Source organism: Phaenicophaeus curvirostris, chromosome 20 (assembly GCF_032191515.1).
Source record: "Phaenicophaeus curvirostris isolate KB17595 chromosome 20, BPBGC_Pcur_1.0, whole genome shotgun sequence".
Taxonomy (NCBI): Eukaryota; Metazoa; Chordata; class Aves; order Cuculiformes; family Cuculidae; genus Phaenicophaeus; species Phaenicophaeus curvirostris.
The window spans coordinates 7816909-7844124 of NC_091411.1; the positions used below are offsets into that span (position 1 = coordinate 7816909).

General features: G+C 57.2%; 2 protein-coding genes across 3 annotated transcripts in view; both read left to right on the forward strand.

Moving 5' to 3' along the window:
• Window positions 1-9936, forward strand: part of HMCN2 (hemicentin 2) — a 42352-nt gene extending 32416 nt beyond the window's left edge. Inside the window, exons 63-83 of the mRNA XM_069873184.1 lie at window positions 50-171; window positions 407-571; window positions 660-767; window positions 1534-1668; window positions 1949-2083; window positions 2205-2395; window positions 2835-3048; window positions 3517-3651; window positions 3722-3912; window positions 4342-4423; window positions 4552-4821; window positions 6013-6162; window positions 6636-6773; window positions 6934-7055; window positions 7153-7390; window positions 7545-7607; window positions 7701-7829; window positions 7919-8239; window positions 8467-8586; window positions 8840-8966; window positions 9077-9936. Coding sequence (XP_069729285.1) covers window positions 50-171; window positions 407-571; window positions 660-767; window positions 1534-1668; window positions 1949-2083; window positions 2205-2395; window positions 2835-3048; window positions 3517-3651; window positions 3722-3912; window positions 4342-4423; window positions 4552-4821; window positions 6013-6162; window positions 6636-6773; window positions 6934-7055; window positions 7153-7390; window positions 7545-7607; window positions 7701-7829; window positions 7919-8239; window positions 8467-8586; window positions 8840-8966; window positions 9077-9419 — 3499 coding nt within the window. The 3' untranslated portion in view covers window positions 9420-9936. The remainder of the gene's footprint in view (window positions 1-49; window positions 172-406; window positions 572-659; window positions 768-1533; window positions 1669-1948; window positions 2084-2204; window positions 2396-2834; window positions 3049-3516; window positions 3652-3721; window positions 3913-4341; window positions 4424-4551; window positions 4822-6012; window positions 6163-6635; window positions 6774-6933; window positions 7056-7152; window positions 7391-7544; window positions 7608-7700; window positions 7830-7918; window positions 8240-8466; window positions 8587-8839; window positions 8967-9076) is intronic.
• Window positions 9937-11077: 1141 nt separating this feature from the next.
• The window catches only part of ASS1 (argininosuccinate synthase 1), a 29622-nt gene continuing 13483 nt past the window's right edge, over window positions 11078-27216 (forward strand). Inside the window, exons 1-10 of one of the 2 annotated variants that reach the window (XM_069873178.1) lie at window positions 11078-11115; window positions 13099-13140; window positions 13869-13980; window positions 14405-14473; window positions 14740-14928; window positions 18325-18381; window positions 18870-18944; window positions 22549-22619; window positions 22965-22995; window positions 26595-26685. In XM_069873178.1, the coding sequence (XP_069729279.1) occupies window positions 13873-13980; window positions 14405-14473; window positions 14740-14928; window positions 18325-18381; window positions 18870-18944; window positions 22549-22619; window positions 22965-22995; window positions 26595-26685 (691 nt within the window). In that variant the 5' untranslated portion in view covers window positions 11078-11115; window positions 13099-13140; window positions 13869-13872. The remainder of the gene's footprint in view (window positions 11116-13098; window positions 13141-13868; window positions 13981-14404; window positions 14474-14739; window positions 14929-18324; window positions 18382-18869; window positions 18945-22548; window positions 22620-22964; window positions 22996-26594; window positions 26686-27216) is intronic. The other variant, XM_069873179.1, reaches the window with a different exon arrangement.

The following is a 27216-nucleotide window of genomic DNA, read 5'->3' on the forward strand; positions in this document are numbered from 1 at the left end:
AGTCCCTGTAGGACAGAGATTGACTCCGATGTGTGCTTTGCCTTCACAGTTTGCAGTCCTCGGGGTCGCTGCTCATCTCCAGCCCCGGCCCCTGGGATGAGGGGCGGTTCGAGTGCATCGCCACCAATGCTGCTGGAGAGGCACGCAAGGTCTTCCTTGTGTCCATCCATGGTGAGCTCCTGGGGGCTGTGGGTCTTGCCAAGAGTGGCTTTCCCAGGGTCTGCCACCACCTTGAGTGTGACGTGAGAGTGCTTCAGCCTTCTCCAGGGTTGGGTCCCCTTTAGAGAACTAGGTGTGTGGTGGGCAAGGCGGGGAAACAAGGAATATCTGTGCCATGTGCGTGGGGATGGGATCCCGTTCCACATTTCCATGCAGCCCTGCTCACCTCCCTTCTTCACCTCTCCAGTACCTCCTACCATTGCTGATGATGTTACGGACGTGGTTGTCACTCGGCTGTCCCCTGCGGTCCTCACCTGCTACACGTCCGGCGTGCCCCCACCCGCAGTGTCGTGGAGCAAGGAGGGGGCTCAGCTGGGCAGCCGAGGAGGGGGCTACCACATCCTGCCCACAGGTACGGGTGCAGGGCAGTGCTGTCCCAGTGGGGATTTGGGTCCCTACCAGCCCTCCCGCTGCCTCCCCTCTGCCTGTTCTCCTCCCAGGGGCTCTGGAGATCAGGCAGGCGCTGCCTGTTCACGCTGGCCGCTACACCTGCACAGCAAGGAGCGCTGCTGGCACGGCCCGAAAACACCTCCGGCTTGCAGTACACGGTACACACGGCTCCTGGTGGTCCCACTCCTGTGCCTTCCCCACTTTCATAGAAGCACAGAATCGCCTGGTTGGAAGAGACCTGTTGGGGCATCAAGTCCAACCATTCCCATCAAACACTAAACCATGTCCCTCAGCACCTCGTCCACCCGTCCCTTAAACTCCTCCAGGGAAGGTGAATCAACCCCCTCCCTGGGCAGCCTCTGCCAGTGCCCAATGACCCATTCTGTGAAAAATATTTTCCTAGTGTCCAGCCTGAACCTCCCCTGGTGGAGCTTGAGGCCATTCCCTCTCGTCCTGTCCCCTGTCACTTGGGAGAAGAGCCCAGCTCCCTCCTTTCCACAACCTCCTTTCAGGGAGTTGGAGAGAGCAATGAGGTCTCCCCTCAGCCTCCTCTTCTCCAGGCTAAACCCCCCCAGCTCTCTCAGCCGTTCCTCATAAGGCCTGTTCTCCAGCCCCCTCACCAGCTTCGTTGCTCTTCTCTGGACTCGCTCCAGAGCCTCAACATCCTTCTTGTGGTGAGGGGCCCAGAACTGAATACAGGATTCGAGGAGCGGTCTCACCAGTGCTGAGCACAGAGGGAGAAGAACCTCCCTGGACCTGCTGGCCACGCCGTTTCTGATCCAAGCCAAGATGCCCTTGGCCTTCTTGGCCACCTGGGCCACTGCTTGCTCCTGTTCAGTCGCTGTCAACCAACACCCCCAGGTCCGTCTCCTCCAGGCAGCTTTGGTGGAGCCCAGGTGGACAATGCTTCTTTACCTCTTGCAGAGCCTCCTGCCTTGAAGCCCCTGCCTGGCATGGTGATGGTGATGGTCAACACCAGCGCGGTGCTGTCCTGCGAGGCGACCGGTGTCCCCCGGCCAGACGTCACCTGGCAGAAGGACGGTGTCAGCATTGCTGGAGGTGAGCAGGAGCCTGCTGGAGGCTGCAGAGCCCGTGCTGCCTGCCAGCCCCTGGCCGGGGACATGATTTGGGTAACCAACTGCCTGGGGGTTTCGGGCATCCTAGCAAGGGCTGGGTGACGCTGTGTAGGGGTTATCGTGGCTGCTGTCCACGATGGATGTGGCGGCTGCTGGAGTCGTTGCCAGAAAGGGGGACATCTGCAGGGACAGCAGTCTTTGCACAGTGTCCATCCGCACCCCGGCACGGCTGCTGTGCCCCATCCTGCCTCTCATCCCTCCAGGGCCTGGTATGAAGGTGCTCCCCAATGGGCAGCTCCATCTCCTCCGGGCCTCCCCGGTGGACGCGGGCACCTACCTGTGCGTGGCACACAACCCCTCGGGCACTGCGGCGGGCAGGACCAGGCTGATTGTGCAAGGTAAATCAAGACTGGGGCTCCAGCACTTGCCCTCTCCTCTGCTTGGCTCCTTCTCCAACACCTCACAGTGAAAAGTAGTTGTTGAGGTGCAAGTCGGTCTCTGTCCTCCTGCCCCACCCAGTGCCCCCCGTCATCGCGGCTGGCCCGGCGGAGCTGGCTGTCCTGGAGGGGCTGGAGGTGCTGCTGCCCTGTGCTGCCCGCGGTGTCCCTGAGCCTCGCGTGTCCTGGAGCCGCGAGGGAGCCCTGGTGCAAGGCGGTGGGGGAAAAGCCACCGTCCTGCCCTCTGGGGAGCTGCTACTTCAGGATGTTCAGGTGGGCACTCCTGCAACTGAATGGCTGTGATGTTGGAGAGCTGGAGAAACCGTCTCTCTTGCTGCTGAAAAGAAAACCCAGGTGACTCTGTGCCTGGGCTGGGGCTAACAGGACAAGGTGCTGTAGCCAAGATGTATCCTGGCTGCATTCATAGAATCGTAGAATGATAGAATAATCAGGTTGGAAGAGACCCACCGGATCATTGAGTCCAACAATTCCTATCAAATTCAAAAATATTTGTCAGAGGGAGAGTCCTTTGCAACAGGCTGATGGGTTGAGGTACTGCGAACTTGCTAACACTGGCTGGAAAAATTAGCCATGACCAAGCTATGGCTTTTTAGGTGTTCAACAACCAGCAGAAGGAGCCCAGTGAACCAGGGCTGCAGCTGGGCCCTAGATATAAGCTGATTCTCTGTCATCCTCCCCTTTCCCCATACAGGAAGGGGATGCAGGGAGCTATTCCTGCACAGCAGTGAACTCGGCCGGGAGGGCTGTTCGCCGGCTCTCCCTCTCCGTCCACACTATGCCCACCTTCACTCACCTGCCTGGAGACGTCACCTTGAGTCGGGGCGAGAGGCTGGAGCTGGTGTGTGCGGCTGCGGGCAGCCCCCAGCCTCGTGTCTCCTGGATGGCCAACGGGCGGCTCGTCACGGGTGGGTGGGCAGGGGGTGTAGAGGATGCTGGGGTGGGACATTTACAAGGGCTCCTAGTGATAGGAAGAGGGGGAATGGCTTTGAATTGGAAGCTGTGAGGTTTAGATTGGGCATGAGGAAGAAATTCTTCACTCTGAGGGTGGTGAGGCACTGGAACAAGTTGCCCAGAGAAGTCATGGCTGTTCCATCCCTGGAGATGTTCAAGGCCAGGTTGGAGGGGGCTTGGAGCAACCTAATGCAGTGGGAGGTGTCCCTTGCCATGGCAGGGGTGGAACTGGATAATCTTTAAGGTCCCTTCCAACCCAAACTATTCTATGATGCTGAGCCTGGAGGGAGGATGTGATCCTGGTGCTATGCCACTCTTTATTCCACCGTTTGGGGTCCCCGGGGTGCTGGCATGTCTGGCTGTGCAGGATCATTACCAGCTGGTCCCCAACCACACTTTTTGGGGGGGTTTGCACCCCACAGATGTTGTATCGGGGCAGAGTGGACAGAGCATCCTGCGACGGGAGGCAGCCTCCGATGCTGACAGCGGGACCTACATCTGCCATGCTGAGAACAGCGCTGGTGCCATCAGGGCCACCGCCTTTGTCTCCATCAGAGGTAGGTACCGGTGGGAAAACGAGGGTGCTCAGCCAGCCCCTCTCCTCTGCCACTCATCTTCCCTCCCCAGAGACACCCATTATACAGGGAGACCCCAGCACCTACCAAGTGGAACCTGCCGGAGGTGATGCCCTCCTTGACTGTGATGCCCGGGGCCACCCTGCCCCTCTCATCCACTGGAGCAAGGATGGGGTGCCGGTGGCAGCTGGTGGGCGACTGCAGCAGCTGCAGAATGGCTCCCTGACCATCCGTGCTGTGCGGGTGAGTGGGGTCTGGGGGGTGCCAGCGTGAGCTTTAGAATCGTAGATTTATAGAATCACTATGTTGAAAAAGACCTTTGAGATCATCAAGCCCAACTGTACCTGTCCACTGCTAAACCATACCACTGAGCACTTCCTCTATCTGTTTTTTAAACACCTCCAGGGATGGGGACTCCATCACCTCCCTGGGCAGCCTCTGCCTGTGCTTGAGAACCCTTTCAGTGAAGAAATTTTTCTTAATGTCCAATCTGAACCTTCCCTGGTGCAGCTTGAGTCGATTCATTTTACCCCATCTCCTCTTGCTTGGGAGAAGAGACCAACACCCACCTCGCTACAACCTCCTTTCAGATAGTTGTAGGCAGTGATGAAGTCTCCCCTCAGCTTTTCTCAGCAAATTTAGGTTCTGTGCTAATGCTATTGGTCCTGCTAGAGCACCGACGCTGGGCACTATCGCTGTGTGGCAGAGAATGACGCGGGCACGGCAGCCAAGATTGTCACCCTGGCCCTGCAGAGTGAGTTCTTCCCTCCTATGCTCCCTCTTTTTGAGGGACCAAACATCCTATCACCCCTCAGCCCCTGGGGGAACACCCTAGGGCTGCTGGGATGCTGCGGCGTTGCCTGCACCCCTCTCCCTGTCCAGGTGCCCCCGCAGTGGTGGTGATGCCACGAGCAGCGGTGGTGCGTCCCGGGCAGCGGGTGCTGCTGCACTGCGCCGTGTCAGGGGAGCCCACCCCATCTGTGGAGTGGCAGAGGGATGGGGAGCCGCTGCCCGAGGGGCCCCGTGCCCGCGTCCTGTCCAACGCCACGCTGCTCCTGCCCGCTGCTGCCCTCCACGACGTCGGCAGCTACTCCTGCCTCGCTCACAACGCCCTGGGATCTGCCGTTGCCCATGCCTCCCTGGTTGTCCAAGGTGGGTGTCTTCCCTAGTGTCTGGGGGCTGGGGCTGCCCGCAGTGCCATTACACCCTGGGGTAAGAGCTGCATGGTGATTTGGAGGGATATTGCCTTTTCTTGCTCGCTCCAAAGCCCTTGATTCGTGCTCTGGTTGGCCCTCTCCTCTCTTCTGCTGCTCTTCTGAAGGGCTGAGTCCAGGCAAACCCTTACCCGAGCAGGTGCTGCCTGCCAGCCCGACCCCCCTCACTTCTCAGCCTTCCTGCATTTGCTGCCCATGATTGAATCATAGAATCACTAGGTTGGAAAAGACCCATCAGATCATAGAGTCCAACCCTTCCTATCAAACACTAAACCATGTCCCTCAGCACCTCATCCATCTGTCCCTTAAACCCCTCCAGGGAAGGTGAATCAACCCCCTCCCTGGGCAGCCTCTGCCAGGGACCAATGACCCTTTCCATGAAAAATTTTTTCCTAATACCCAGCCTAAACCTCCCCTGGTGGAGCTTGAGGCCATTCCCTCTCATCCTGTCCCCTGTCCCTTGGGAGAAGAGCCCAGCTCCCTCCTCTCCACAACCTCCTTTCAGGTAGTTGGAGAGAGCAATGAGGTCTCCCCTCAGCCTCCTCTTCTCCAGGCTAAACACCCCCAGCTCTCTCAGCCGTTCCTCATAAGGCCTGTTCTCCAGCCCCTTCACCAGCTTCGTTGCTCTTCTCTGGACTCGCTCCAGAGCCTCAACATCCTTCTTGATTGAATTCCCATTTCCCAGGGGTCTGTTAAATGTACAGACGCATCCTCCCATGGAGCAGGGGGCCAAGCTGGCCGGCAGCACGAGGGAAGCGCCAGTGCCCTGTGTGCCCCCTGGGCGGCTGCTGGTGTTCTGCTGCCAGGCCACCAGAATAGAAGCAAATAAAGGCTTGGGGCTGTGGCCAGGACCGTGGGGGCTGATACAGAGCAGGGCTTGGGGGTGTTGGAGCATGTCGATGTGTGCGAGGCACGGGGCTGTGCTTGCAGCATGCGCTCTTAGCTTAGCATCGTGCTGCCTGGAGCCGTGGGCTCCTGGGGGGCTATGCTTACAGCCAGGTAAGCTCTGTCATCTCCAGAAAATCAGATTTTCTTAGTGTACAAATTACTGAGAGGAAGCTGGGAATGTGCCCCGCTTTCCCGTGGGAGATCAGCCCAAACACCGCTGCTCCTGTCCTGTTTGCCCCAGGGGAGACGCGCCGGGTGCGGGGCAGCCTGGGGGGAGTCATCAACACCCACCAGCTCAGCAGCGGCAGCCTCGATGCCAGCGTGCTGCGTGATCCACACTCCGGCACTGCCAGTATCCGGAGCAGCATCGGCAACATCTCACCTGCTGTCGGTAGGTGCTCATAGAATCATAGGATAACCAGGTTGGAAGAGACCCACTGGATCATCGAGTCCAACCATTCCTATCAAACACTAAACCATGTCCCTCAGCACCTCGTCCACCCGTGCCTTAAACCCCTCCAGGGAAGGTGGCTCAACCCCCTCCCTGGACAGCCTGTTCCAGTGCCTAACAACCCTTTCCATGAAAATTTTTTTCCTAATGTCCAGCCTAAACCTCCCCTGGTGGAGCTTGAGGCCATTCCCTCTCGTCCTGTCCCCTGTCACCCCTGCCCTCAGCCCAGGGAGGGTTTTGACCAGTATCAAGTGAAATCCTTGAGGGGAAGATTCCCCGCCCCTCCTCAAGGGCAGCACCCCAGGTCTGTGCTGTGCCCTGGGGGTGAGGGGGCTGGGGTTGCTGGGCAAGGTTGGGTCCCTGCTTAGGAAGGTGCTGGCTTTGTGGTGGCATCTTTTCTCCCTCAACCCCAGGGCCGCTGATGCGGGTGCTGGTTGCCATCATCGCCCCCATTTACTGGTCCTTGGCGCACGCTGCTGGGGAGACCCAGAGTGGGTTTCTGCTCACCCAGGGCTCCTTCCAGCATAAGTCCCAGCTGGAGTTTGCTACAGGTGAGTGATACCAGGAGCTCCTGGTGTGCCAGGGGCTGAGATGCCTGATTCTCAGCCTCCATCTCTCCCGGGCACCATCCCTGGGCTGAGCTTTGCAGCCGCAGATGGAGCTGCGTTTTGGGGGGCTGTGTGATGCTGCTCACCACTCTTCCCCTGGCAGGGGAGCTCCTGCGGATCACGCACGTCACCCGGGGCACAGATTCCACCGGTGCTCTGCTGCTGGACAGTGTGATCAGCGGCTCTGTGCCAGAGAGCATCGGCGAGGCCGCGGTGCGGCTGCAGGTGCCGGTGTTTCCCGTTCTCCAGGTGGGGCTGGGACTCCCATGCTGGGAGCATGGGGGAGGCTGTGCCCTGATCCCCTCTCCCATTCTCTCCACAGGACTTCAGCGAGCGCTACGTGCAGACGGGTGCAGGGCAGCTCTTGGGGAGCTCAGTGCACAGTTTCCTGCAGGACGGACGCTTCACCCGTGCCCGCTGCAATCACACCATCGTGTATGACCCCATCACAGGCCAGCAGCACCCCCGGGTGCAGCACCTTCGTGCCAGCGATGTTAAATCCTCCTATAATCCAGCCTCAGAGGAGCTCCACTTCCAGCTCCGTGTCTTGCTTGATGCCGGTAACAAGAATTTTCCTAGGGATGAGGAGGGAGATGCTGGGATCCTTCATTGGCCTTGGGTAGCTAAGTGCTTGGCCCTGAGTGGCTGTGTGCGTGCAAAGGCCATATCCCTGTGGTGACAGATCCTTTCTCATCATCTCTACCCGATTCCCAGGGGCCAACAGTGACCAGTGCCCACCAGGATTCACCCTGGGCCCTCAGCAGCTCTACTGCATTGGTAGGGACCCTTCCAGAGGGGAGCAAGGTGATGACAAGGGGCACCCAAAATGTGGTGCCATCTCCCCAGCCCTATTCCCTCTCTGCTCTCCAGATGTTGACGAATGTGCCGAGGGGTCCCACGTCTGCCGTTACAACCAGCTCTGCCAGAACAGCCCCGGGACGTACCACTGTGCCTGCCCTCCCGGCTACCGCTCGCTGGGGGCCGGCTGGCCCTGCTTGGGTACGAGCGAAGGTCTCATGGGGACATGCCATGGCTCCAGCCTCAGTTTCCCCATCCAGCTGCAACCCCCCAGCTCTTTCCTCCCGCAGATGTCAACGAGTGCCTGCAGTCTCCTCCACCGTGCGCCTTCGAGTGCCGCAACCTGCGGGGCTCCTACGAGTGCCTGTGCCCTCCGAGCAGCACCCTGCTGCCAGGGGGCAGGTGCAGCGCAGCAGGAGGGGATGGAGGGACCACGATAGGCAGCACCCCCCGGGATCACCTCCTGAGCTGGCTAGGGCCAAGCAGCCGCTTGCGGGGACGGTCCTTCTTCACCCAGCTTGCCCTCCGCCGCGTGGCAAAGGCTGCGGGGCTGGGTGCCAGGGTGCCCTCCTGCCCCGTGGGCTTCATCAAAAGGAATGGTACCTGTGCTGGTGAGTGTGTACAGGGGAAATAGTCTTTGCAGGGAGTTTGGAGGCCACTTTGTGCCCAAAAGGCACCTTCTCTGCCTGTTCCTGCCCCATTTCCCATCTTGTTTGTACTCCCATTCATGGAGTTTGGGGTTGGCTGTGCCAGGAAGAGGAAGAGAGAGCCAGGCTGCCCCAGGGCAGTGGAGGGGATCGATGCTTCCCCACTTGCTTTCACCCCTCTTGCTCCACAGACCTTGACGAGTGCCAGATGCTGAACCAGTGCCAGCATGAGTGCAGGAACAGCCTGGGCACCTACCGCTGCGTCTGCCCCACCGGCTACCAGCTGCTGCCAAACGGGAAGACCTGCCACGGTCAGTGTGGGATGTTGGGGGGATGCCCTGCCCTGGAGGGTGCCTACGTCCCTCTCTGTGTCCTGGACGTCATCCCTTTGGGGCCGCAAGTCTTTCTCCATCCCGGGGAGGGTTGTCTCCAGGCCACCAAGCCTGGGTGCTTTCACCCTGCTGCCCAGGCAGGGTGGGAAAGGTGGGAGAGCCGGGGTTTGAATCCCAATCTCTTCCCCGGGGCACATGGGCACCCTCGGACTCATCCCTTCTCTGCCCACAGACATAGACGAGTGCGTGGAGGGCACGATCCAGTGTGGCTCAGGTCAGATGTGCTTCAACACCCGCGGAAGTGCCCAGTGCATGGATGTGCCGTGCCCAGCCGGGTATGGGAGAAGCTCCAGCCCTGGGTGAGTCCTGCTGTAGGGCTGGGGGTGCCTGTCCCCTATCCTTTCTCCTAGCACCCTGGCTGCTCCTGGCCCCCGTGCCCCACCGCGTGTCCTCCCCTGCTCTCACACAGGCTCTGCGTTGGCCGCTGCGCCCCAGCCTGTGGCTCGGCTGGTCCCCCAACGCTGCAGTACAAGCTGCTCGCCGTGCCCCTCGGCATCGCTGCCGGCCGGGACGTGGTGCACCTCACCCCGAGTGCTGCCCTCCGCCACCAGCCTGACTTCACGCTGCTGGAGAGGGATCCCGGCAGCCCCTTCGCCCTCCGCACCGAGCGAGGCCGTGGCATCATCTCCACCCTGCGTCCGCTGCGGGACCCCGGCACCCACCGCCTCAAGGTGCAGGCGTTGGCCCCGGGTGGCCGGCGGGCACCCAGCATCTTCCTCATCATCATCTCCGTCTCACCCTACCCCTACTGACACAGCCGAGGGACAGGAGGAGACGCAGGGTCACTTCTCCTCCTGTCCCTCACCTCCCCGCTGATGCAGGCACATGGCTTAGGGAGAGCTGAGCTTGCACCTTTCCTCTCTCCTCCTGGACACCCCCTTGCTTCCCCCTTCTCCCCCTGCAATTTCTGCCTCCACTGCCTTCACCTGGGCCAGTCCCTGACTCAGCAGGGTCCTGGGGGGGACAAGATGTCCCACCAGCCTCTTGCAATCAGGTTTTATTGCATTTCTGCAACAGCAGCCCCAGAACAAACACCACTCTGGATGGCCTTGGCCACAATCAGCCTTGAGATAGAGGTAGAGGGGGGATGAGCTGGGTGACAGTGACCAGTAAGGGTCCCCCCAGGCTGGGGACGGCACAGAGCACCTGGCATTAACCACATATTAAATTGAAATAGCCTTCTGGTCAATTTTTTTAATCTACTTGTTTTCTGTGCACATTTATTTATTTATGGTTTTGTTCCAAATAAAGGTGTTTTGTGGATGAATATCGGCCGTGCCTGAAGAAAACAGTGTCCTCAGCATGTGGGAGGGGGCTGCACCAGCCCTGGGTCCCTGAGACCTTGGGCACCTCCCTGTGTGGCCTTGGACCGTAGAAAGAAGATTGTCTAGATGTGGCAATGCTGGAGGTCCAACGTCCAGCATCTGAAGGTCCAATTCTGCCCCAGCAGCAGGTCCCTTGGTCAGCAAGAGCAGGATTTGGTGCCTCTGCACGTGATGCAGGTGGAGGCTGTTCCCAAAAAAAACATTTCCATCCTGCTCCACGGTGCCTTCTGGAGAGATGAGAGGTGCTGGTTCCGAGGACCTGAGCCCAGTCTCCAGGCTGGGGTTGATGATGGTGGCCATGGACTCAAGTGAGGGTGCCCTGGTCAGATCCTGGTGCTGGGGCTCGCATGCAGGGGCATTGAGCTGCCTCCAAAATCATGGAATCAGCAGGTTGGAAAAGACCCATCAGATCATCTAGTCCAACCATTCCCATCAATCACTAAACCATGTCCCTCAGCGCCTCATCCACCCGTCCCTTAAATATCTCCAGGGAAGGTGACTCAACCCCCTCCCTGGGCAGCCTGTTCCAGTGCCCAATGACCCTTTCCATGAAACATTTTTTCCTGATGTCCAGCCTGAAATGCCCTGCCCTTTGGCTTAGGGTTTCCCTGTCCCCTAGAGCCAGGTCTGCTGCTGGTCTGAGCTCCCCCGTGCACTTGGGACAGGGAGAGGCGGTTTGGCCCCATCCTCTCCTGTCCAACTCAGCCTCCCCGGGGTCTGTAGTTCCTGATTTCCAGCTTTAACTCCTTATGGGGTTTCAAATAAATTCAGCCTTCCCTTGTCGCTGTGCTGGGGGATGAAAGCTGAGTGGTTGCCCCCTGTTTTCCCACCTCTTGGTGTGGGGTCTTGGGACGGGGGGCAGCCCCTCGGTGCTCTGTGGAGGAGTGGGGGGACAAGGGTGACAGCATGGAGAGCAGCAGTGTGGTGAGCTAGGGCCAGGCACAATCTTTATCCCTGCTTGGGGTGCAAGCTGCACCCCCCTTTCCACCCGTCCCAGGACGGTGCCCACGGAAGGGACAGCCCTGTGGCAGCTCCGCCTGCCCACGCCAGGGTATAAGGAAGGAGGAGGAGGAGGAGGATGCTCTAGGCACCGGACCAGAGCGCTGAGGGCAGCCGAGGAGAGGTGAGTGTAGATATGGTACATGGGGAGGACAAAGGGGATTCTTTGCCTTGGGGAACCTTACCCCCTGTCCCTGGTTGTTTCCTCTCCACTCACCTACGGGTCTCGCCCACCCCTGGGTGCTGGAGAAGGGTCACCGGTCCCTGCAGAAGCTGAGTGGGTGTTCCAGTGCCTTCCCAGCACTGGGAGATGTACGGCTGTGCAGTTTAGGCACTTCTAGCTCAGTTTTAGAAAGAGGGGAATCGCAAGCGAGTTCAGTTTTCCTGATGAGGACTCTGGACGTGGCCACCCCAGGGTGGGGAGCTGGAACCTCAACTGGCACCAACTCCTGCCTTTCCTGCTCTGCTCTGGGGATTCTAGAGGGCAGGATGGGAGCCCTGCAAAGTGGAGGAGCGATGCTGGGGCAAAGCCAGCACTAGCGAGCTCATCCCTGCCCCCTGAATCTGTCCCAGGAACCCCAGGGGAGCTGCCAGAGCTGTCTGCCCCATCCCAGCCCACAGGCAGCACTCACCAGAGCAGCGGCTGATCTTCCTTGTATCAAAGTTTCGAGCCTTTTATTCCCCTCCTCTTTTCTTTTTCTCTTGGTTTTAAAAACAAAAGCACAGTGTTTGCGCTAAGCAGAGCAGCCAGGATCTCCCTGGTAAAAAAACCCTGCCCCAACTCAGACGGAAATTGCTACAGAATAATAATCAGGGCTGAGAAAGTCCCAATGTTCCGCTTTGCTGAGCTTTGTTTGCTTTGATTTATTACCACCTAACGCCAAAACTTTGGGGCTCTCCCTTCCTGAGAAGGCAGGTTTGGCACAAGCCCCATTTCTGGAGCTGGGAACGTTGGTGGCCCCGCGCTGTTCCTGGGATACAGGACGCGTCCTCAGAGCAAGGTGCCCGGGGTACCCCCAGCATCACCTGGGCAGCGCGACATGTCTGAACAGGGAAAAGCTGGAGAGGTTTCCTCTAACCTGTTGCCAGGTCACTTGCGAAGCGAGCGTGCCTGGTCTCAGAGGTGCTTATTCAGGCTGGCAGCCACCACAACGATGCTGACGGCTGCAGAAGGGAGGGATTTGGGGGGTAAAGGATGGAATTTGCCTAGCAAGGAGCTGCAGGTGCGGTGTCATGCTTGGCCTGAGCACTTTTGGGAAATGCAGCTGCCTTCCTGTAAATGCCCTGGTGAGGAAGGGAACAGCTCAGCGTCCCTGGGCAGGGACCCAGCTCAGCACACCCGCTAGGGAAATGCCAGTTGCACAAGCCTGGGTGCTGCCTGCACAGGCAGCCTGACGGACTCGGGAAACCAAATTATGGTTACGGAGCTCTCAGCCCCCTTTGTTCTTCAACAAGAAAGCAGAAGCAGGTCAGATCCTGCACTGGAGCTGGCTCCAAGCTATGCTTCACTGGCAGAACTGGGGATGCTGGGATGCACCCCGGCACATCGCACTCTGAAAGGGGCACGGTGCCTACCCTGCCTGCAGAAGAAACAGGATTGTGCTGACTCTGTAGCAGCAGCATGAAAGTTGCTCAGGACAGGATCTGCTGGCTCTGCTGTCTGCCTTCCCTGGGCAAAGGTTAGCTGGTGTTGCCTCCTCTCAGGCCCCTGGGATTCACAACAGGGACCGCAGGGACAGCCCCAAGTCCCTTCCTGCAGCGCGATCCATCATCCCCCACTGCTGGCTGAAGTCCTTGATCTCCCTATCCAAAGGGTGAGTGGCATCCAATCCCCGTGCTGGCAGGAAACACAGGGCAGCGTAATTAGGGCAAAATGCCCATTAAGCATTAATTGGGCTGTGTGGATGCTGCTGAGCACCTCAGCCCTGCAGCGATCACACACCCGGCAGTGCCAGCGAGTGCTTGGGGCCAAGCAGGTGGGTGGCTGCACCCATCTGCTGCAGCAGCTCCTCCGCAGCAGGTGTGGGACTGCAATATCCTGGGTGATGCCCAAGAAGGGCATCGGGCTGGGCACCTGTGTCTGATTCCTGGCCCTCCGGCATTGCAGGCTGTGCCAGGATTGCCAGAGCGTGACCCACGTGGAGCAAAGGTAGGTGTGAAGCAGCCTTGGTTGGACTCGATGATCTGATGGGTCTTTTCCAACCTGGTGATTCTATGATTCCATGATTCCCTTGGTTCCTTCTCTCTCCCACTGGCTGGCACGTAGGGTGTCCTCCCTGGCTGAGAGCCATGGTTTTTCCCCCTGCACCAGCACACCACTCCTGCTTTTTGCAGCCCCAGGAGGGCTCTTAGTCCACATGATCTCTCCTAATGCTGTGATGAGCCCTTTCCTGCTGCTTGCTGCCCCCAGCCTGGTGCTCCTGGCAGAGAAGGAAGTTCCACCAGAACCAGGCTGATGGTCCAACCTGGTGTGCTGCCCATGGACCTGGTCCTGCAGGAGCACCTCACACCTGACAGCAGCCCTTGCTGCCTGTGAACGAGAGCAGCACTGGGAGCCTGTGCTTTAATCAGAAAGCTTGTCCTGGCACCTGCACCTCCACCGTGTGCTCCTCTACCTACCCGAGTTGCCGTTGGCCCCGAGTGTTTTGTTTGCTGTGGGCTTTACTTCTTGCCTCCTGGTTATTCATCCACTGGACAATCTGTTTGTTTTTCCCAGACTATCCCATCCCTAGGAGAACCCTCACCCCTGGCTGCCCTCAGCACCCAGCTCAGAGACACTGGGGAGGGTTTTGCAGCTGATGGCACTGAGCAAGAGCAGGCTGGTGTTTGGGGAAGGGGTTGGGACCATCCTGAACCCCTTCCTCTTTGCTTTGCCAGCACCATGGCTCAGCCTAAGGGCACGGTGGTCCTCGCCTACAGCGGGGGTCTCGACACCTCCTGCATCCTGGTGTGGCTGAAGGAGCAAGGCTACCATGTCATCGCCTACCTGGTGAGCCCCATGTGGAGCCCACTCCGGGGGGCTGGGGCTGGAGGGAGACCTGGGTGGGTAACGGCGTCCTGGGGTGTACGTGGCTATGGCAGTGACCCTGCTTTCACTGGTTAACCATCACCCAGCCTGGGTGCTGCTCTGCCGAGCCGCCAGCCCTGTGCGGCACAGCCTGTCCCTGCCAGCAAATGACCCTCTGCTAATGAGAACAGCGCATGGGGGCAGAGCCAAGGGGCTTGGCAGAAGATGCATCCCTGAGATATGTCATCTTGGTGGGGGGAAGCCCATCCTGCCTGTCCTGGGTGGCCCCGAGCCCAGTCAGCATGGGCTGTACAGTGCCTTGGGCGATGCCTCACGAGAGTTTGGGCTTGTGCTGAGTTTTATGGTCTCCTTTCAAACTCAGTCTTGTTTTCCACCCTCCTTTCAGGCCAACATCGGACAGAAGGAAGACTTTGAGGCAGCACGAAAGAAAGCGCTGGCGCTGGGGGCCAAGAAGGTAACAGCATTCCTCCATCCCTCCAGGTGCACAGGGGGGTCTGAGCTCCTTCTGCTAGTTGCTGGGATTAACCCATGGCTGGGGTCACTGCAGGGGAGGCCAGTGCCAGCGAGGACTCCCTTTTCCAGAGATTTTGCATCAAAACCCTTTAACATCATCTAGGAAAAGGGACGTAAAAGGAGCCTTCGCCGTGTTGTCCCCAGTTCCCTAGAGGAGCAGGATCTGCTCCAACCTCTCTCCCATCATGGGTCGCTCCATCCTGGCAGGTTTACATCGAGGACATCAGCAAGGAGTTCGTGGAGGAGTTCATCTGGCCGGCCGTGCAGGCCAACGCTCTCTACGAGGACCGATACCTGCTGGGCACCGCGCTGGCACGACCCTGCATCGCCCGCAAGCTGGTGGAGATCACCCAGAGGGAGGGAGCCCAGTACGTCGCCCACGGGGCCACGGGCAAGGTGAGAGAGGATGGAGGCAGTGGGGCAGGGGTGGCACGGGGTGTGTGGGGCAGACCCAGTCACTCCCTTGACCAGCCTGTGGGTGCTCTTCGGGGAAACGTTTCACCACTTCCTTCTCGCTTCTGGGATTTCTGTGCCCTGTTTTGGTTCCCTGCCAGGAAGGCTCGGGTCACAGTCCAACGCGCTGGTTTTGGCAGCAGCTTTTGAAAAGCTGCCACGGACACGGGCTGCCAGGGTCAGCACCTGGCTGCAGGTCCAGGGGGGGCGGGCTGGGGGTGAGCCAGCATTTCAGGGTGGGATGCAGGTGCCCCTATCCATGTCCCCATCCATGTCCCTTTCCTGATCCCTGTCCTAAAGCCCATCTCTGTCTCCGTTCCCATCCCCTTCTCTGTCCCCAACCCCATCCTTTTCTCTATCCGCATCTCTGTCTCTATCCCATCCCTAACCCCATCCCTGTCTCCATCACCATCCTTATCCATGTCTCCATCCGTATCCTCGTCTCCATCCCCATCCTTATATCCCCCTCCCCAACCTTATATCCCTATCCTTATATCCCTATCTCCATCCTTATATCCCCATCCTTATATTCCCATCCCCATTCTTATATTACCATCCCCATCTCCATCCTTATATCCCCATCCTTATATCCCCATCCCCATCCTTATATTCCCATCCCCATCCTTATATTACCATTCCCATCTCCATCCTTATATCCCCATCCTTATATCCCCGTCCCCATCCTTATATCCCCATCCCTATATCCCTCCTTATACCACAACCCCATCCTTATGTCCCCAGCCCCATCCTTATGTCCCTCCTTATGTCCCCAGCCCCATCCTTATGTCCCCAGCCCCATCCTTATGTCCCTCCTTATGTCCCCAGCCCCATCCTTATGTCCCCAGCCCCATCCTTATGTCCCTCCTTATACCCCCAGCCCCATCCTTATACCCCCAGCCCCATCTCCATCCCCGTCTCCATCCCCATCCCTTTCTCCATCCCTGTCCCCATCCCTTTCTCCATCCCTGTCCCCATCCCTTTCTCCATCCCTATCCCCATCCCTTTCTCCATCCCTATCCCCATCCCTTTCTCCATCCCTGTCCCCATCCCTCGCCGCTGGCCGCAGGGAGGTCCCTTTGCCGCTAGAGGCAGCCAGAGACCGCGATAAGGATTCTCGGGGCCAGTCCCTGCCCGGGGAGCGAGAATCCTCCACCAGGAGCGTGAGACCTGCATGATGTGACCCTGGGCCACCTCCTGGTACCTCCAGCTCCTGCCCACCCCGGGAGGAGACACCCGGCACAAGGTGACACTGTCACCAGGAGCCCAGCTGGTCCCAGCTCTGTGGGGCCCTTGGGTGCTGTGTATGTGCTCAGGACCTGCTGGATGCCTCCTCCTCTTCGTCACTGCTTGTAGACTGTGCTCAGCTTAGCCTAGGGGCAAAGGAGAGGTGCCCACCTGGATGGGTCTGGGTGCAAGTGGCTGGATTTGAGGGTCCTCTGCTCTAAGGGGGTAGTTATATCACAGAATCACTAGGTTGGAAAAGACCCATTGGATCATCGAGTCCAACCATTCCCATCAATCACTAAACCATGTCCCTCAGCACCTCATCCACCCATGTTTTAAATACCTCCAGGGAAGTTGACTCAACCACCCCTGTTCCAGTGCCCAGTGACCTTTTCCATGAAAAATTTTTTCCTGACGTCCAGCCTGAACCTCCCTGATGGAGCTTGAGGCCATTCCCTCGCGTCCTGTACCCTGTCACTTGGGAGAAAAGGCTACAACCTCCTTTCAGGTAGTTGTAGAGAGCAATGAGGTCTCCTCTCAGCCTCCTCTTCTTCAGGCTAAACAACCCCAGCTGCAGCCAGGGGCATGATCACAGAATCACTTGGTTGGAAAAGACCCCCAGGAACATCGAGTCCAACCATTCCTATCAACCACCAAACCATGGCCCTCAGCATGACAGCCAAGATGACGATGACAGCCGAGGTGATAGATGATGGCCAAGGGACATGCCAGCACTGAGGAGAGAGGGCAGAGGGGCAGCTGTGGAGCTTGGGGGGACTTGATGGCTGAAACAACTCTTCCAATGGGTTCCCTGCACCCCATCCATCTCGCCCATCCCCAGCAGCCACCTCTTGGAAAGCTCCTACACAAGGAGGAATACACCCGCAACACGATGGTGTCCCCTTTGCTCCAGAGTACAACCAGCACCAGCCACCCCCGCTGGCAGGGGCACCTCGGCTGCTCCCCTGGCTCTGCCTGCTCCCCCAGCCATTAAGCCGCGGGCAGGGACCGACTGCGGGTAACTCGAGCCGGCTGCGCCCCGTCCCCATCTGCGGCATCCCCGCTGCCGGAGCAGATGGACTTGTTTTGGGGCTGTAAGGGAAATGAGTGCTTTGCTGGATGTACTCGCCTGCGTGTAATAGTCCTCGGGGATTAACCAGCCCGGTTGTAAATGTATGCTCCAGGCCAGGGTGAAGAGGAGGGGAGGGGGGTCCTTGCGCCCCTTGGTGCTGGTGGAAAATAGGCTTTGGTGAGGGCTGTTCCCTTGGAAGTGCTAATAACTCCCAGGCTTGATCTTTGCCCCTTCCTGACTACCTGGCCTCATTAGCAGGACCTCATCAGCACGGGCCAATTAAGATAAAGGGAGGTTCAGAGCTATTTAATTATGAGCTACTGCATCCTCCTGGGCGCTGTAGTCTTCTTTTCCCCTTCTCTTCTCCATGTGTCCTCTGATGCTTGGGGTGAAGCAAACACCCAAATCTGAGTTTCTGCTCATGCTGTTTTAAGGAGAGTCAGCCCAGGAGGGAGCATGACTCTTAGATGATCCCAAGATGATCCGGGCTCCCTCAGAGCTGGGTAAATGAGTTGCATCGGGGATTTATTCACTTGGTGCCCAGTTCTATTAGGAGCACCGGGAAAGGTGGGTTTGGATTCAAACCAGCCATGGGGAGGAAGCAGGTCCTGCCACCCATTACCATCCCTTCTCACCACCCGCTCTGTGCTGGGGGAACAGAGGAGATAGATGGGTCCTCAGCCTCACACCTTGGAAATTACCAGTAATCCCATCCCAGTGGCATTACTGGGAACAGATGTGACCTCTCTCTTGCACAGAGACCCTCAGCCTATGAAGTCCTGGGTAAGGCCAGCGGGTGTCCCTACTGGCTGGCAGCTCTCTCAGGGATTTGCCAGCTCCCTCCTCAGCTGAGGGTCTCTCAAGCCACAGGCTGGGATGTTTTCCCGGTGGGCATAGGACAGCTGGGGCTGAGACTCCGAGCCGTGTTCCCTCTAGTTCTCTGGGGGAGGGATCGTGGTCCCGTCCCTGTGCAGGGCGAGCATCTTCAGAGCCAACCCACCTGTTCTGAAGTGACCCCTCAGCATGTCCCATTCACGTTTCAGGGCAACGACCAGGTTCGGTTCGAGCTCACCTGCTACGCCCTGTGTCCTAACATCAAGGTAAGGCACCCAAAATTGTCCCCTGGGGCCCCGATGCTGGGCTCTGTGCCCCCTCCCCAGCTGGTGGGGAATTCAGTTTTAACACCAATGCAAGAGGCTGTGCCTCGCTTTAACAAGCTGCCAGCTGTATTGAGCAGCGTTTTGGCATTTGAGGGGGCTGTAATGATCCTTAATTGACCTAATTTTACCCCAAACACCATGAGGCCACAGAGGAAGCGGCACCAAGGCAGCTGCTGGATAATCGATGCTGCCTGTTTCCCCCTTGCATCTAGTGCCTTGTTAGGGTCAGGAGTTGAGGTTACTCCATCCTCGTCCAGGGATATTCGATTTCAGATGAGGGACTCATATCCCACAGGTCCTGGCTCCCCAGGGTTGTCAGGAGCCCTCTTCTGGGGGGAACCCAAAGGGATACTGAAGGGCAAAGGGAGCCCAAGGGGCTGCAAGGGGGCTGGGGACTTATTTGTCTCACATTCCTGCCCTCCCATCAGGTCATCGCACCATGGAGGTTGCCTGAGTTTTACCAGCGTTTCCCTGGGCGCCGCGAGCTGATGGACTATGCCAAGGTAGGAGCCAGCCTGGGGTGGCTCTGCGATGCTCGGGGTAGCCACAGGATGCTCAGGGTGGCCACAGGATGCTTGAGGTGACAGCAGGAGGCTCAGGGTGGCCATGGGAGCCCTGCATGACACCCCTGCAGCACCACACAGGAGCCTTCTGGTCAGGGATTTATTTATTTCCCTTCATCTTTTTTTTTTCCCTTCCTTTCTTAAAGCCCCATAATTACCTGGCTATTAATTGTAACCCATTTTCCAAGGAAACAGGTCCCAGCTCCCTGACTCGTGCAACAGATAAAGCAAATACGTTTGCCTTTGTTGTCCCTTCCTTTTTGAAGTACAAGTTGCAATAAAACATATTAGAAGTTTTGCATCAGGTTTTTACGTGCCCACCAGGGTACCTTTCTTTTTTAGCGACTTCATGGAAATGCTTGACAACTCGGCTCAATCAATCAAAAGGGAAAAGGCAGCTCTGTGCATAAACCAGAAAATTGCTTCAGTTTTTAAATAGCTGCCGTCGAGGCTGCCTGGGTAATCTCTGGGAAGGCGAAGTGCGGAGCCAGAGGGACACGGTGTGGGGTGAGGAGCCCTCCGAGCCCATTAGGGCCGCCGAGAGTGGCGTGTTGAGGATTGTGTTTGCCATCTGCTGTTGTATTATGAAGGGACGAGTTTACGAGAGCTTTCCATATGTTGCCAAACAAATTGTCAAATAAGGGAGTTATTAAGAGCGCCGCGGTTTTATTATATGGAAAATGGAACATGTGTTTTGGGTTTGGGGGTTTTGTTTGGGGTACTTTTTTGTTGTTGTTTGGAGGGGGGATGAAGGGAAATGAAATGGGTTGAAGCCTCGTTCAAAGATAAAAGGTTGGGGTTGAGGGTTTGTAGTGCCTCTCAGTCTCTGGTTACGTTCAGCATTAAGAAAAAAAAAAGGATGTTTTCCCTTCATTTTTCACACTCTGGAGAGGGAGATACATGGCCAGGTCCTTTCAGTGCTTGGATGTGGGGAGAGAATACGATGCTGTTTGGGGCTTGGTTGCTTCTGGGGAAAGGGTTGATCTGTGCCATCTCAGCACAGCTCTTGCTGTAGATTTTCTGCCTCTGGCAACTGGATCATCCCTGTAACCAGCTGAAGCTGAAACACTTCCATGAGAAAGGTGAAGCTCTGCTGGATGCTGCTCCAGGATGTGTCGTTGCCATGGGCAGAACAGGGTGGGATGGAGCTCATGGGGTCTGTGCCCTGGAAACTAGGTATCTCCTTGGTCATGGCATGTTTGCCCTGGCCGAGGCTGCCTGGGCTTGGAGGATGCTGGAACGTGGGTCTGGACTCAGAGAAGCCCCTTGGAAGTGATAACTTGGGGCAAAGATGGACTTGGGGAGCATGGGCTTCCCCGGCTGCCAAGAGGGGGCAGAGGGAGGAGAAGGCTGGCTGGGAAAGCAGACCAGCATCCATGAGGGCACTGGGATGAAGATAAGAGGGCAGGTGCTGATGAAGTGTGGTCTGACCCAAGGGAAGGGTCGAGGTCTGTCCCCCAGCATTCGGGGTGGCTCTGGAGGGCTAGGAGGCATCCGCAGCTCTGTCTGTCCAAGGGATGGGATAGGGAGAGGCATCTTCTCACTCTTCCTGAATAAGTCAGGTGAGCCCCAGCACTTGCACTCAGCAGGCAGCATGTGACCCTCTCAGCTAGTGTTTAGAAGCACATAAGAAGCATCAACATGCTCTGTCTGCTCTCCCCCATGGACAAGGTCTGTCGATGAGAGAACTCCTCTGCAGAAGGACCTGGGGAAAGGAGGAAAAAGCAGCCAGCAACTACCTCCAGGGCCTGGGATGGGGTTCTCCACACTGGGAGTGCAGTGTGGGACCAACAAACTACAACCCATAAACCAGGGACAATTATCCCCACCACAGTGAGGCTTAATAAGTCCCTCTGCAGCATCGGGAGGTATCTCAGGACCTCACTCCTGTCTCAGGCGATGGGTTGAGGACTGTATTTTAAAAACCAAAACCATTTCCTTCCCCTTTTCCTGGCAAACAAGGATCCCTCTCCTCAGCACTGCTCCTTGGTTCTTGGCCATATCATAGAATCATAGAATCACCAGGTTGGAAGAGACCCACCGGATCATCGAGTCCAACCATTCCTATCAAACACTAAACCATGTCCCTCAGTGCCTCGTCCATCTGTCCCTTAAACCCCTCCAGGGAAGGTGACTCAACCCCCTCCCTGGGCAGCCTCTGCCAGTGCCCAATGACCCTTTCCGTGAAAAATATTTTCCTAATGTTCAGACATGGTTCATGCCCTTGGCTGATGTCCCTTCTGTGGTGACGCTGCGATGGCAGAGCAGCCGGTCGATATATGGGTTGCATGGACACATCGAGGCACAGTGGGAACCCCCAGCTGCTACCATCTCTCTATCAGCTCCCCGTGGCCATCCCACAGCAGAGACACGGAGGCTCGGCGTGCCGGCAGGGTGGGCACCGTCCCCACTGGCTCCGGTTGTTAGCTCACCGCTGTCTCCTCTCCCGCTAATTCCCCTGCGTGTTCACCTCGTCTTCACAGGCAATTTCCCCCATTGAAATGTCAGTGGATAATTGAGCGCGCCGGTGACCTTGTTAGGGAGCTGGGCTCGGCGCTGTGCGCTGTGCCGGGGAGGCAGCCAGTACGGGGCTGTGTGGCACTGGGCACGGGGCGCTCGGGGTGCTGGGCTCAGGGGGATGTCTGCCACCCATGTGCTTGGATCACTGTGTGATGCACAAGGCTGTGGGGACATGTGTGTTGTCCCCTCGTGGCAGAGCATCTGTCCAGTTTAGGCTGGAGAACATCGTGTGGCGTGGGGACTTCAGCCCCTGTGTCACCTACCCTTGGTGAGGAGCTCAGCCAGGAGAATGCACCAGCCTGGACCTGGAGTTAGCAAAAGGAGAACAGGCTTATGAGGAACAGCTGAGAGAGCTGGGGGTGTTTAGCCTGGAGAAGAGGAGGCTGAGGGGAGACCTCATTGCTCTCTACAACTACCTGAAAGGAGGTTGTGGAGAGGAGGGAGCTGGGCTCTTCTCCCAAGGGACAGGGGACAGGACAAGAGGGAATGGCCTCAAGCTCCACCAGGGGAGGTTCAGGCTGGACATTAGGAAAAAAATTTTCATGGAAAGGGTGATTGGGCAGTGGCAGAGGCTGCCCAGGGAGGGGGTTGAGTCCCCTTCCCTGGAGGGGTTTAAGGGACCGGTGGACGAGGTGCTGAGGGACATGGTTTAGTGATTGATGAGAATGGTTGGACTCTATGATCTGGTGGGTCTTTTCCAACCTGGTGATTCTATGAAAAGCACAGAATATCTGTGCCAACATCTCCATCACTTGGGTGCATGGGGTGCCCTGGGGCCCCATCTCTGCTCATGGTGGGGCTGGAGCATCTGTTCTCATCCCAGCAGCACTGTGTCCCTGATGTTCCCTTTGAGGTGGCCCTCGTAGTGGGAGGTGACGTGTTCCAGGGATGTCTACCTTGCTCTGTTTTGGTGGCCATGGGTTGTGCCTTTGCACTCTCAGGGTTGGTCTTGGCAAGGGGCAGTGCTGGCACCGACTGTCTCTCTCCATGGGTTCACTCAGCCCTACGCCTCTTCTCTCTGCAGAAAAATGGGATCCCGGTGCCAGTGACACCCCAGACACCCTGGAGCATGGATGAAAACCTCATGCACATCAGGTGAGAGGCCGGGTGGGCAGGGAGCTCTTGCAGGGTGAAGTTGTAGAGCCTGTGGCCCTCTATCCTGCTTGGTCAGGACAGCCCTTCTCATCTCCAGAATCTCAAAAGCTCCAGCCTCCCTTTCTGCCCAGTTTACCATGTCCCGCATGGCAGCATCCACATTTTGGGCTTTCCCAAGCCCATTGCTGCTTCTAGAGTTGCTGCTAAAAGCCCCTGGAGATGCATAACACACAGTTACCCCCATCCTCATGGGGTGGTGGAAGCGGGACGGTCGTCCCGCTGGGTTTTGGGATTGCAGGTTGCGCATATTGTAATGACTTCTCTCTCCTTCCCTGCTCTCCGCAGCTACGAAGCTGGGATCCTGGAGAACCCCAAGGTAATCGATCACAGCCACCCGGCCAGCGTGGCAGCCACGGGGCCGAGGGCGTCTCATGTATTTGCAGCCTAATCGGAAATTTCACGGCGGGCGGTGTGCGATGGGGAGGCCCTGCCGCCCACCCTGCTCCCTCCGCTTCTCCCGGCACGTTAATTACTGCCGGCATGAATAGGGGAAGGGACCGTTTCAGGGTGACACTGGGAGAGACAATGTCACGGGGCAGCAATAAAGGAGCAATTAGACAGATGAGGCGCTGGTGGGATAGTGGGGCTGGTGATGGAATCATAGAATCGTAGAATCACCAGGTTGGAAGAGACCCACTGAATCATCAAGTCCAACCATTCCTATCAAACACTAAACCATGTCCCTCAGCGCCTCGTGCACCCATCCCTTAAACCCCTCCAGGGAAGGTGACTCAACCCCCTCCCTGGGCAGCCTCTGCCAGTGCCCAATCACGCTTTCTGTGAAAATCTTTTTCTGGAGCTGTGGATCCATCCCGAGCTGCCTCCCAGTATTGCTTGAGGTCCGGATTGTGCCTGTGGTCCAGCTGCCTGCTGGCCCCTGCCTGTGCCATTCACGCTCCAGCGGGTTGAGATGCTCGGTGGCTACTTAAACTATCCATCAGCGCTAATTAGACAATCTAGAGAGAGGAGGGGGAGGCAGGCAGAGAGGGAGAGGAGCGAGCTGGAGCTCAGCAGCCCGCAGCCACCTCGCTGTGGCGGGGCTGGCGCGTGCCTCCTGCGTGGAGCTGAGGAAGAAGAAGGTGGAAAGAGGGTCCTGCTCCCCTTCAATGCCCTCTAAAGGGTGTCTGCGGGTTGGGCTTTGCAAAGACCCTTTGGAGGGTCTCCTCCTCCTCCAGGAGAGCAGTTGGCATAGGGATGGATGGGTTTTGATGCCTTTAGTTAAAGCTAACGAGGGACTTACCAGTGCACCCTTCCTGATCCACCTCTCCAACCCAGCATCTCTCCCCTTGGGGAAGAGTCTCCAGTCCCAAGGCTCTGCCAGTTTGGAAAACGGGGCTGGTTTAGCAGAGCCTGGAGGGCAGTGACCCCATCCCCGAGCATCCTCCGCTCCGGCCCCTCTGCCAGTGCCTAGAGGTGGCTTCCCCGAGCTCAGTGTCACCGCTGTCCCCTTCCCCAGCCCCAGAAGTGGTGGCAGGACCCGGGGTGCCAGGCACGGTGAGCTCCCCTCCCCAAGCCCCTGGGACCTGCCAAACGCAAGGATTTGAAAGCAGATGGTTGAGCTATTTTCTGCCTCTGTGAGGCCCGATTGAAGGGCAATGAGGCAGCTAATGCGGAGAAAGATAGAAATTTACTTGCTTTAACTTCATATGGCACTCTGAAAGAGTTCATTCAGTCCCGGGCACAACAATATCAGCCGGATGAATAAACCATTTGCGGCATCGATAGCTCTGCATCATGGTTTACTTCATGGACCATTTGCTTCCAATTTCTTCTCTTCTTGCCCCGTTTTTCTTGCTTCTTTCTTCCCCCCTCCCTCTTTCCCTTTCCACACACTCTTCCCTCTTTTTTTTTTTTCTCCTCTTTTTTTTTTTTTTTTTTATCCTCTCTCCCCTTTAAAGATGACATTGCAGGACCAGCCCCCCTGCGGGGAGGGATAAATAGGAGGCATTGATACACTGCAACAAACTATTTGTCATTTGAACTATGCTTTTAGGAGCGAGAATAAAAAGAGGACAGACTCGCACGGTAATGATGGAATGCAAGCCAAATGTCACTTTTATTTCTATTTAGTTATTTTATTTAATAGGGGTTTTCATAGTTGGCTTGGAAAATTGGAAACTACCTGACTTTGACTTCCAATGTTTAGTAAAGAGTTTTTAATACTTTCCAGTATTTTTTCCCCTCCCGCCTCCCCCCGTCTTTCCTTTTGAACTCAAAGTTTTTCATCATCTCTCGCGGGTTTGTCTAGTTAATAAGTGTGATCAGGGCTAGGAAAGGCCAGACGATGTAAAATTGAAATCCGCAGCCCGTGTAATTTGTACGGGGGAGGCGCGCGTGTGAGCGCCTCTTGTTTAAAACAAGGGACAGGGGCAAAAGGAGAGAAAACGGGAACCCGAGGGTGGGTGCGCTGGAGCGTGTGCTGGGGTAGTTGTGCCTGTGTTCCCTGGACTTGGCTGCGGTTGCTGCTGGGACGGGCACCGCGGGGCTTGGGGTGAAGCGAGGGGGCTCCCCTAGGCTTGGAGGGCAGCAGGGATGCTTGTAGCCAAGCAGGCTGACCTCAAATATGGCAGGGATTGAGCTCCTGAACCAAAAAATAGTATAGTAAGTTTTCACTAAAAAGCTTATTTCTCCCCTCTTAAAATTTTAGATGAAAATTTAGGCAGAGAAATTAATATTCCCTTTAAAAAAAAAAAAAAAGCTTAAAATGGTAAAATTTCTATCTTGTCCTTTTTTTTTCCTGTCTGGAAAGGAGGAGAAGGGAGAAAAAGCAAAAGTGAACAGGAGAAAAGTTGTGCTTTATAACAGAGAGGAGAGACAGCTGGAGGCGCAGACCAGGCTGCAGGGCTCTGGGATGCCTGGACCTCCAGCTCTCACCAGCCAGGTTTTGTGGGGAAATACCAGTTACCCATCCCTTAAAACACCTGCAGGAGAGGCTCTCTTTGGAGAAACTCTACTCGAGCTGCTTGCACAGGGGAGTTAGGTTGCTGGAGGCTCCTCGGAGCGTGCCCTCCGATCTCTGCCAAGGGCAGCTTTGACCCCGCGCTGCTCTGTGGGGGCTGCCTGCCTTTCTACCACTCTGTGCCTCAGTTTCCCTGCTCCGTGCCTCCTGGGGCTGTGCTTTGGTATTGGGACGGATCTCTTCAGAGACAGGAGTTTTGCAAATGCTGCTCTGAAAGTGTTTTGGGACCAGCGCACGCAGCCATGTCGTGCGTGAGTGCTGTGGGGGCACGCGAAATTGCAAAGCATTTGCTCTCTGGGACGGAAAGCTTTTTTTGTTTTTGTTTTGGTTTTATTCTATTTTCACCCCCTGTCTCCTGGCATGCGCTTCAATTGCGGCAAATCATCCCCAGCACCCAAGCTCTGACGGAGATAAGATGCCTCCTTCCTATAAATCTAGAAAAAAAAATATACATAAAGGTTGATGTGCTCTGAAATGGGTTTTTGCTTTGTTCCTCTATTTTCCCCTGTGTGTATTAACCCCGGGGACACCATGAAAGAGCCGGTGCGCCTGGAGCACCTGCTGGGGTCAGGCCTCCTCATTAGTTTTTTCGGTCGGTGCCGAATGAGCCCGGCCGCGACGCAGGGACCCGCGGGTGCCCTCCGTGCCGCTCGCTCCCGTCGTCTCCAGCTTTTCCCTGCCTGACTTGCTTCTCCGCAGCCATCCCGCCTCCAGCTGTGGAGGCGTCGGAGGAAAAGATGAGATCAAGTTGAGGGGAAAAATTGGTTGATTCCTCCAACCCCTTTGTTCCCAGAGCCCCGGGAAGCGCTCGGTGCTGTGCCGTGCCGGCCCCACGCTTTTTGGGATGGGGGATGCAGACTTTGGGATGGGGGATGCACATCAGGTTTGGGGCTGTTGGAAGGGTTGGCGATGCCAATGCCACTGACTTTGCCTTTTCTCTTTCCCCGCTTTGGCAGAATGAGGCCCCACATGGGCTCTACACGAAGACCTGCGATCCAGCCACCTCTCCCAACACCCCCGATGTGCTGGAGATCGAGTTTGAGCGGGGTAAGCGCTTCCTTGCAGACAACCCCTCGCGTCTCTGCCCCTCGAAGCCAAACCCTGCTCCCCAGCTAAGGAGCAGGAGATGCAGGCAGCCAGGAGCATCTCGGGGTGGAGGCAGGTGGGGTGAGATCCAACTGGTGGCATCAGGGCTTGGGGTGGTGCTTGCAGCTCTGTGAGGTGTGCAGAGGGTCTGAGTGTGTCTTGGGGGGCTTGCTGGGAGGGGGATCCAAGCCCATGCTGTCGAGATGCAGTGGGCACAGGGTCACCCTTCTGCAGGGTGGCACACGGGTGGCTCTGTGGGTGGCTCTGTGGGCACACAGGGGGCTCCAGCCGGTGTCACAGCTGCCGAGGTGCTCCAGCAGGATCTGGAGGGCTATTAGGGTTGCGTGAAGGAGACTGGGACACCCCATTCCATCCCTGGAGCAGGACTCACCCCTTGCTTGCCCAGTTGTGGTTGCCCCATCCCTGGAGGGGTTCAAGGCCAGGTTGGATGGGGCTTGGAGCACCCTGATCCAGTGGGAGGTGTCCCTGTCC